The 11,008-nt window shown below is 34.9% G+C and overlaps 3 protein-coding genes across 3 annotated transcripts; all 3 read right to left on the minus strand.

The window, feature by feature from the left end:
* Nucleotides 1-1,594: 1,594 nt before the first annotated feature.
* On the minus strand, nt 1,595-2,883 carry LOC121734329. The gene has a single exon (XM_042124863.1). The coding sequence runs from the start codon at nt 2,799-2,801 to the stop codon at nt 1,710-1,712; it is 1,092 nt and encodes a 363-aa protein (XP_041980797.1). The 5' UTR covers nt 2,802-2,883; the 3' UTR covers nt 1,595-1,709.
* On the minus strand, nt 2,884-4,740 carry LOC121734446. Its single transcript, XM_042125058.1, has 3 exons — nt 4,562-4,740; nt 2,959-3,893; nt 2,884-2,890 (listed from the first exon to the last, which is right to left on the minus strand). Exons 1-3 carry the CDS (start codon nt 4,562-4,564, stop codon nt 2,884-2,886), a joined length of 945 nt encoding a protein of 314 aa, XP_041980992.1. The 5' UTR covers nt 4,565-4,740.
* A 24-nt stretch (nt 4,741-4,764) lies between these two features.
* Nucleotides 4,765-6,901, minus strand: LOC121734447. Its single transcript, XM_042125059.1, has 3 exons — nt 6,880-6,901; nt 5,104-6,375; nt 4,765-4,781 (listed from the first exon to the last, which is right to left on the minus strand). The coding sequence occupies exons 1-3, from the start codon at nt 6,899-6,901 to the stop codon at nt 4,765-4,767; spliced, it is 1,311 nt and encodes a 436-aa protein (XP_041980993.1).
* Nucleotides 6,902-11,008: the final 4,107 nt, after the last annotated feature.

The raw sequence follows: 11,008 nt of genomic DNA on the forward strand, positions 1-11,008 counted from the left end.
CGCCGAGTGAGTGAGTTTACCGGAGGCTCAATCCCCTACTCTATTCCCTTCCCTACCCTCCCCTATTACCCTATTCCCTCTTAAAAAGCCGGCAACGCACCTGCAGCTGTTCTGAGGTTGCGAGTGTCTATGAGAGACGGAAGTTGCTTTCCATCAGGTGACCCGTTTGCTCGTTTGCCCCCTTATTTCACAAAAAAAGCTGTCTGCTATCGCTTCACGTCCAAACCGCTAAACCAATTTTGTTGCAACGTTGGTATGGAGGTATTTTGAGAAACTTTCTCCCGCGAAGTGATATGGGATATTTTCGAAGAAAAATGTACAGTTCCCACATGATTATCAAATTAAGTAATTATATAGTTGCTGGCCCCAAATATAAAATCTACAGCAAAATAATACACACAAACTAAGTAGGCAGAATGACCTTTCGTCGGATTTCAAAGAAAGTAAAAACATAAATAACCCAAAAACGTGGATTCTTAGAAATATGCCCTATTTAGTATTTACGTATCGTGTTTTACCTACCAAAGCTCTGTTATATATTATTTTATTATCTTAATTTCATAGAAAAGGTTTAAGCCCTTATTGACAAGGACTTTTCCCCTTTTTTAAATTATTATTTTATAACAAAACTGAGAAAAAAAACATGTATCGATAATCAAAAATTAATGTAGAAATAGAAAAGAAAGCGACATGTTCTGACATCCGTATTGAATAGGTAATATTTCTTAATCATGAATAGCTAATTGTTCTACGCCACCTTAGCTAATTTGTCACTTTTTTTAAGAGCCTGTGCTGTACCACTGCTGGGCAAAGGCCTGTCCCAAAGTCTTCCAGCTCTCTCGATCTAACGCAGCGGTAGGCCAACCTGGCTTGTATTTGTCTAGCTTGTCGCGCCATCTTTTTCGAGGCCGGCCAGGACGGCGTCGTCCATCATCTGTTACCCATAATTCTGCGGTGATCTTTGCCCAGCGGTCAGGATGCATGCGGCTTGTATGGCCTGCCCAGTCCCATTTTAGCTTGGCACCTATTGTCTAATTATTTTGTTTATTAACATACAAGGAAAAATAAACAAATTTATCGACAAGTAATTAAACGCGGAACTGTTGAACCATTAATTTCGAACAAAGCGACAAGTTCTCGCATCCGTATCCGAATTCCGAAGTAGCATTTCTTACGCGTGAACAACTGCCAAGCGCCGTTCCACGCGTTTGCGACGAACTTTCGTCAACTTACCGACTTTTTCTCGGGGACTCAAAAGTTTTTCGTCATGTCCGTACACTTTCTTTGTTCGTCCCGAGGAATATTTTACTTGTTCCAATTGAATATATTTTATTGTATAGCAATAGATTGCTATACAATGAAAGTTGTTAGAACAACTTGAATTTTCTCAGAAAGCTTTTTATTGTACGAGTTCATAATAGAAGTATGTTCCGAATTGTATGTTTGGTTGGTTGGTATAATTAAAGATAGACTTGACAAAAAATTAGTTTATTTTTACTTGTATGTGCGAACAAGAAGAATAGAAAAGTGAATGACGAAATGACAAAGCAAATTCATAAAATATTAATAATGTGGAAGGTATTTGAAATATCAATTGGTCGGTAGTAAGAAATGTTAGCGTGCCGGTGGTTGTAAATTTATCGTGTTGCTATTTAGTAGTCGTAGGCGCTCGAACATCCTCCCCTCCGTGGAAAGCACCGCTTTCAACTTCATAGCTCGGCCCCGGATAGAAGAGGGCAGAGTTTGGCCAATGGTCTTCGGTAGGTGGCGCCCGTAGATGTCCGCAGCTCTGCAACTCGCGATACGGCGTCTGATCCGGGAAATAGACGTAACACTCTTGCCAGTTTCCAGGATAGTGGAGGTAAATTATCCTCCATTAGTAGAACTAGATCTCCTTCTTGTAATGTTGAGCAATCAGTTTTCCATTTGCATCGCTGTTGTAGCTCCGACACGTATTCCTTCTGCCAACGCTGCCAAAAATGTTGTCGTATTTGTTCCAGTCTTGCATAGCGTTGAAGATGATTGGTGCTCTTGTCGTTGAGTGACGGAGATGGTAGCGATAGCAATGACCGACCTATCAAAAAGTGTCCCGGGGTTAGGGAACGGTAATCGTTAGGATTGGATGATAAAGGACATAAAGGTCTACTATTTAATATTGCCTCGACTTGCGTAAATAAAGTACCTAATTCTTCGAAAGTAAGATGGGTGTTACCCATAACGCGACGAATGTGAAATTTGGCTGATTTAACTCCGGCCTCCCAGAGGCCACCGAAATGAGGAGCGTGCGCCGGGGAAAAAATAAATTTTATATGCTCGTCTGTTGCAAAGTCTGAAATAGCATTTTTGTTTGCCTTTATGAAGTTACCTATTTCTTTGGCTGCCGCGACGAAATTCTTTCCGTTATCACAGAATATTTCAGAAGGTTTTCCACGCCTAGATATAAATCTGCGAAGCGCCTGTAAAAAACCATATTTAGATAGGTCGCTGACAGCTTCTAAATGCAAACATTTAAAACGAAAGCATATAAATAAACACAAATATGCCTTGATTGTTCGCGCCCCGCGCCCCCTCTTATTAAGTATATAGAATGGACCTGCAAAATCAATGCCTACAGTTTTAAAGGGAAAATCTGGCATAACTCTTTGTACAGGTAAGTTGCCCATTATAGGATTTAGAGGCCTTCCTTGATGACGTCTGCATGTTATGCATCTATGCACTGTGTTTCGTGCGAGACATCGACCATTGATTGGCCAAATAGATTCACGAATTAATGATAGTAATAATTGCGGTCCAGCATGCATATGACGAATGTGATCGCGTTCAAAAATGAGTTTAGTGAGGTGATGATTGGAGTGAAGAAGAATTGGATGTTTTTTATTAAAATCATAACCTGAATTATTCAGTCTTCCACCAACTCGTATTAGCCTTAAATTATTGTCGAAAAAAGGTGTTAAAGACAAGATGCTTGACTTGTTACTAATAGATTTACCCATTTCTAATAATTTATATTCTTTAGGAAAAGATTCCTTTTGAGAAATCATACATAGACTATGGAAAGCGTCGTTTAACTCATCCAAACTTAAAACTCCTAGACGTTTATTAGTTTTGTTTCTTAAATTAAAAATAAATCGTTTAACATATCCTAAAACTCTGTGAACCCTTGAAAATTTAGAATATTTTTCAATTTCAATTATGCTTACTTCCGTAGCTTCGTTTACTACACCTGCAGAAGAAATTAATTTAATCTCAGGCAAATTAACTTCATTTGGGACATCTGGCGAAGGAATACACCACTCTGATTCTGGTTTAGATAAGAACAGTGGGCCATTCCACCAGGTTTTTTTCGAAATTATATCCTTAGGTGCGACACCTCTTGACACTAGATCCCCTGAATTCAATGAAGTAGGTACATATTGCCATGATGAAATATCTGAAAGCTCTGAAATTTCGATAACCCTATTTGCTACGAATGTTTTTAATTTATGACAATCAGCACGAAGCCATCCAAGGACAACAGTAGAATCGCACCAGTGTACTTGACGAGCGACTGTACATCTAAGAGATGCCACCACCGCCTTCGATAACTTTGCTGCTAAAAGTGCTGCGCATAGTTCTAAGCGGGGTATCGTTGTCGGCTTAATAGGAGAAACTTTCGACTTAGAACACAACAATTGAACATTAATTATACCTGCATTATTTATAGATCTAAGGTAGATACAAGCTCCAAAAGCCCGCAATGATGCGTCACTAAATGAATGTAATTCAACATAATTGTAGTTTTCGCACAGTACTCTACGAGGTACACTTACATTTAGAAGATGTGGTAAACTATTACTAAATTCTTCCCATGACCTTTCTATATCCTTGGGAACAGGTTCATCCCAATCTAGACCCTTTTGCCACAGAGATTGTAATAATATTTTTGCTAAAATAACACATGGACTGATCAAGCCTAAAGGATCGAATATTTTAAACGTAAATGATAAAATTAGTAATTAGTAATTGGTTGTTCCTTTGGTGGAACCTCAAATGAAATTCGCAAATTATCATCTTCAGGATTCCATTTAATACCTAAAGCACTGGTTGATGAACTAACACTAAATTCAGTTGATGAGTTAACTACATCTGTTTTTAAAATCGATTCGCAATTAGATTTGTACTTGCGAAGATTAAAACATGCCCCTTTTAAAGTGGCTGATAATGCATTTTGAATGTGTATAAGTTCATTTTCACTATCTGCGCCAGTTATGACGTCATCAACGTAAAAATCTTGTTTGATAATTTTACCTATTAATTTATCAGTACAATCATGTCCCAATTGCCAGAGACAACGAGTGGCCAAAAAACTAGAACTTGCAAGACCATATGTAACTGTTTTTAAGCGCAAGATTTTGATTGTATCACTTTCGTTTTCTCTCCATAAAATTAACTGCAAGTTTTGATGTTCCTGATGTACATGAATTTGTCGATAGTGCTTCTCTATATCAGCTGTTAGTAGAAATTTGTATTGTCGAGCCCTAATGAGGATAGCAAATAAAGAGTCTTGAATATTAGGTCCAACCATTTGGATATCATTAAGCGAAAACCCTGAAGTAGTTGGAGCTGAACCATCAAAAACTACTCTAATTTTAGTAGACTCACTATTTTCTTTAAATACTGCGTGATGACAGAGAAAATGAGATTGTTTTAGAAAGGCTGTATTTGGTAGCTCTTCCAAATGCCCTAGTTCATAATACTCATTGATAAAATTGGAATACTGTGTTTTTAATTGTGGAAACTTCCTAAAACGTTTTTCTAAATTTAGAAATCTTTGCAGCGCCATATTATAAGAATTACCTAAACAATCAGGTGTATCAATCAAAGGAAGTTGAACTGAAAATCTTCCACTAGGTAAGCGAATTGTATTTTTTATGAAATGTTGCTCACAGTCTCTTTCGACTTTTGTAAGCTTCGATTTATTAGGAACTTCTTCGATAGTCCAAAATTTTTGTAATAAATCATTGATATTTTCGTTTTGTAAATTGTTAGCTAAAATTGAATTATGACATTGAATTTTCTTAGTAGTAGATAAATTGTTTGATATAGAACCTGTGATTAACCAACCAAACTTAGAATTTCTTAGTTTAATGTTGTGTCTTGAATTTATAGATTTCACATCATTACCGAGAACATCCCAAAATAAGTCTGCACCTATAAGTATATCGATGGACGAGGGAATGTTAAAATTTGGATCGGCAAATGTAACGTCTTTTGGAAATTCGACATTGTGTAAATTGATTGTAGTAGCAGGGATAGCTCCTGTTAGCTCTTTGAGCACAAAACAATCTAAAGATATTTTGTAATTTTCGTGAATGGAATTGAGTTGAGCAATGCAACTTTCTGTTATGTAGTCAGACAAGTTGTTGCCAATACCTATAACACTAATTTTATTTATAGAACTTGACTCTAATTGCAAGAAATCTTTAAGCCTTTTGCTTATGAACGATGATTGACTTCCGCAATCAAGCAACGCACGGGCTTTAATTGCCTCCTTAGTTTTTGGATTTTGCACTTCAATTATGGCAGTAGAAAGTAATATTTGATTTGTTGGTTGTGTAGAAAAATTGACAATTGTGTCAGTAGAATTTAAAGAACTAAAATCAGTCTTTGTTTGATGTAGTAACGTGTTATGCTTTCTTTTGCATACACGACATGGACCTAATTTGCAGTTGTGAGGCTGATGACCCTCCCTTAAACAGTTCATGCAAAGTTTTAATTTACGAATGTCACTAATTTTATCTTCGTAGCTTTTAGCCTTAAATATTTCACACTCATATATTTTATGCTCACCCTTACAAATAATACAAGATTTGAAATTGTTAATTTTGTTGTCACCTTGTAAGAAAGAAAATGATTTCGTATGTACTCTTTCATTGTTAACATTAGAGCCTGTGGGCCGAGAGAAGCCACTTGATGCCTTCATCTTGTCTAATTTGTTACGATTTAAAGTTTCAAGTATATCAGCTCGATCGGTTAAAAATTTATTAAATTGTTCTAGCGTAGGTACCTCATCCAAAGAGTTACGCATTTCCTCCCACTTAACTAAAGTGCACGTGTCTAGTTTCGAAGAGACCATGTGAATTATTAAAATGTCCCAATATTGGGTAGATTGCCCGAGACTAGACAATGCACGTAAATTTTTTGTAACATGGTCCACAAGAAAGCGCAAAGATCGTTCGGACTCGCGACTCAACGGTTCAATCTTGAAGAGAGCATTCAAATGATGATTTAAAAGCTGTCGTTTATTGTCGTACCTCTCGCAAAGTAAACGCCACGCATCTTTATAGTTAGCCTCGGAAACCTCCAAATTTGATATAACTCGTGCAGCATCGCCCGCTAAATAAGATATCAAATAATGAAATTTATGAATTGACTTTATGCGATCGTTATTGTGTATAACGGACAAGAATGTGTCTCGAAACTCTAGCCATCGAAAATAAGCACCATCGAATTTATTAATTTGTAATTGAGGCAGTTTAAATTCAGTTTCAAAATGATCGCGATGACACTGAGACAAGGAAGTGTTATGCTCGTCTTTTTTACTGCTAAACTTCGCTAAAATAGTTTGTGCCATTGCCATACATGTCGCACAATCTTGCTCAATAGCATCCCGCTCATTTATTTCAAATGCTAAATTATCTGAATTTAATACATCTATCGAATCTTGCACTTGCTCATATTGATTTGATAACAAACGAAATTTTTCTAATTTTATTGAAAGTTCCGTAACTTCAACAGTAGATAACTCTTCTTTTTTGTCAATTAAATCAATATAGTTTTTAAATTTAGTAATACGCCCTTTTAAAGAAGAACGCTTGGCAAGTAATGCCTTTAATTCACTTTTGTCGGTATCGTTAGGCATTTCAATAGAAATCGAAAAATGAATACCAAAACCAGAAACTTCGCCTTAAATAATATTAATATTTTTGCTTAGACTTCGCCTTAAGTGTGAAATTATTTTTATAATAGCTTTAATATGCAAAAGAAAGTAAAATAAAATTGCTCACGCTCCTTAATTCGGTGTCACCCGGATCTCCACAAAATGGCGGCTCGCGTTAAACTTCGCCTTAATTGAAATGTATTTCCAAATTCCAAGCGAGATTCCAATATTTTTCCAGATTATGCCTGAAAGTAGCCTGAAATAGTCGGCAAATAACAATAAGTTAATGTTTTCTATAAATTCGATCGACCGATAACGATCGTAGATAAGGTAATTGAATGTAACTGGTTTTTAAATTTACTAAAAATAGTTAATTTGTGCTGATTGGGCAATAAAATTATAAAATATTGATGAATTATGTTATAGAATAAAGGAATATAGGATATCTAGATAGGAAATAGGTATTTAGGGTTATAATTAGGGTTAGGTAATGGTTGTGAGGTTGAAGAATGGGAAGACACTTATCTGAAAACGCCGAGTCGTAGCCAAATCACTCCACAACGTCCTCAGTTTCGTCTTTCTTCTTCCAGAAATAAGTATTACTTTCCAGCTGGAGCCACTCTGACCAGGATGATGCAATAGTTGGATCGTCGAATGACCGCCGAACGTAATATTGCTTATTTCTCGTTTAGTAATTCCTCGTAATCCTTTGATTGCGAATTGTAGATTCGTATTTTGCACGGTCGCCAAATGTTCCGAATTGTATGTTTGGTTGGTTGGTATAATTAAAGATAGACTTGACAAAAAATTAGTTTATTTTTACTTGTATGTGCGAACAAGAAGAATAGAAAAGTGAATGACGAAATGACAAAGCAAATTCATAAAATATTAATAATGTGGAAGGTATTTGAAATATCAATTGGTCGGTAGTAAGAAATGTTAGCGTGCCGGTGGTTGTAAATTTATCGTGTTGCTATTTAGTAGTCGTAGGCGCTCGAACAAAGTACGACAATTGTTTACCTACTTATTGCTTTCACCTTTCAATACGCTGTAAAGTTATGTAATAAGATTGGAGAGACTTTAAATATTAAAAATACAAAGTTATAATAATGTTATGATTATGCGGTGTTTATAAAAAAATAAAATATTTCAAGTTTTGTGAGTTTACTTCTCATAATTAAACTCACAAAATCTAATATTTATATATCCAATTCTGGTGAATTTTTATACATATAAGGAGACTTCGAGGAATTACAATAACCTTTAATTGTTTAAAAAAATGTAGAGTCATGCAGGGGAATGTGTTGCAGTCCTTTTGGCTTGAAATTGTTTGACGCAAATAATCAAAACAACGGAAACCCCGTTATTTAAACGAATTTAATTTTTGTAACTTTAATATAGCATGCTAATTACTAACACGTAATGACTAAATTATAATAAGATAAGTACACCCAATATAATAAATCAATATAGTAAACTAACAAGTTACTTTGGATAAGGCAAATTAACTTGTTAATTTACTTTGCTTTCAAAACACAATAAACGATTCAAAAATATTCCCTCAAATACACAATTTATTCAAAGAATGTGAGATAAAAACGACATGGCATTGGATTACCGCGCCCACATTTTACGTCCACGTCATTACACACAACCTGCGAATGTATTCTGAATCATTCAAACATTTGAGATAGAATTAAATTGTACTTATATCTTTAACTTTAACCAAAGAGTGATGTTTATGTGTGTTTTACAGTGGTATGATTTTTGATAGTTTTTATGCTGTTTTCTTCAACTGAAATCTAATGTGATATTTAAATCGTTTTACGCATTTGAAATTTTTTTAATCTCGCTAAAAACCAAGAACGGCTGAAACAATTTGGCTAATTTGTCTGTGGTGTGTGTATGTGTGTGTCCAGGCTATAACTCAAGAACCGCTACCTATAGTTAGACTTCTGAAATTTTCACAAATTGTGTATATTATGTTGCCGCTATACAACAAATACTAAAAACAAATTAAATTAATATTTGAGGGGGCTCCCATACAAGAAACATGATTTTTTGCTATTTTTTGCTTGATATCAATAATGGCCATAGCTAGGTACTTACTGAAATATTCATAAAATCCTTAATTATATATTTTGTACTTTAATAATTGATAATAAAATTAAAATAAAATGAATATTAAAGTGGAGCTTCCATACATAAATCACAGTTTTTGGGCTACTTTTGCTCTATAACTGAACCCTTCGTGCGCGAGCCCGACTCGCACTTGGCCGATTTTTTTTCATTAGTATGCTAATTAATCTAATCTAAATCTAGTACTCATTTTATATCATAATATTGACCTCAGATAACAGCAACGAACATTGAAAAATGTTCTATATTAAACTTCCTAAAATACACGATTTAACCAAATGTAAACAAGGTTAATGAGCCCTATGTTTGACCTTTATTTATAACAGTATTATAAATACGCAAACTTAGGAATAATAAGCTTAGCCTGGTTGTTTTTGGGCATTTAACATAAACAGAACTTTGGTATTACATAAACATTCGGATGTTTTCCTCTGAAAACAAACCCACACTCATGATAACCCAGCCTATTATAATATCAAAGGTATCATAAACACAATATAAAATTATTAGTAATATCTATGGACACTTCACACCACGTCAGTCTGGCCCCATGCTAAGTACCTGAAGGACTTGTGTCACGGATACCAGACAACGGAAATATATTTAATACTTTTATATATACTATACATATACTTAAGATTATTATTATTTCATGCACATATTTACACATTCATATATTACACATTCATGACCCAGGAACGTTGAAAACTTTTTGTTCCGTCCGTGGTTAAGAAGTAATAGACAGACACACATTCGTATTTATAATACAAGATGTCGTCGAGTGAGTTAGGGAACCAAGTATAATGTTCATGAACTGAAACCTTTTAAATAAATAATTAAAATGTGTTCATTTTATTGTGTATTCTAGAGGCGTCGACAGAAATAAACTATTTCAAAGTTAGATTGAGTTTTCCGTACTGCAACTGCGAATGCTGGTTAGAATTTTCCGCGAGGGTCATTTTTACATTGTTATGGATAATTTGTTTTTATTTTTTTCTTCTGATATGAAACAGAACTATTATTTAAATTATTATATCAGGAGTAAACTTTTTAAGTAACTTTTTGTGAACATCGCCCGGTATGAAACTTTCAGGTCAGCCTATTTTTGAGGATTTAGAATTGTAACCTTTTAAATAAATAAATAACACACGCGTTTTACTAAAATATAGCATATTTTAGTAAAACACGTGTGTTTTACTAAAATATGCTATATTTAAGTAAAACACACCACTGAGCCACAGAGGACGACCTCTGTGGCTCAGTGGTGAGCGCGTTGGTAGCTCAAGCCGGGGGTCGCGGGTTCGAATCCCGCCGACGGAACAAAAAGTTTTCAATGTTCCCGGGTCTGGATGTGTATGATATAATAAAAATCTTAAATATATGTATAGTATAAAAGTATTAAATATATTTCCGTTGTCTGGTACCTGTAACACAAGTCCTTTAGGTACTTAGCACGGGGCCAGACTGACGTGGTGTGAAGCGTCCATAGATATTATATTATTAAATATTATTATATTATTTAAAAAATATCCAAAAAGGTGCCAGTTCGTTAGCTATATCCTAGATATTTACGAAGTATATATCAAGGAGGCGTAGAAAGTAGAAATAACGATTTTATAATTAATTTTTTATACTCAAAGCTGTATTTAAAGTAGTATCAATGTGTTAAAAAAGCCACGAAATAATTAAGAAAAAACTATTTTCCGGCATAATTACCTGGCATAAGAGGATACACCAAGGGTGAGAGAAATTGAAAATAGGTATTTGAAAATGTATTGCTGTCTCACCAATCTCAAGTCTCCCACCGCAGAGCGCGATAGAGACAACACAAGAAAAGTTCTAATAAAAGAACAGAAAATCTTCGATTCGTTGTCCGCTGATTCCTTCTCCAAAACTTAACTGATTTAAGTACCATCGAGGAAGTTGATTCCTATGCAATTGACAGACCAA

This window comes from Aricia agestis, chromosome 15 (genome assembly GCF_905147365.1).
Source record: "Aricia agestis chromosome 15, ilAriAges1.1, whole genome shotgun sequence".
NCBI lineage: Eukaryota > Metazoa > Arthropoda > Insecta > Lepidoptera > Lycaenidae > Aricia > Aricia agestis.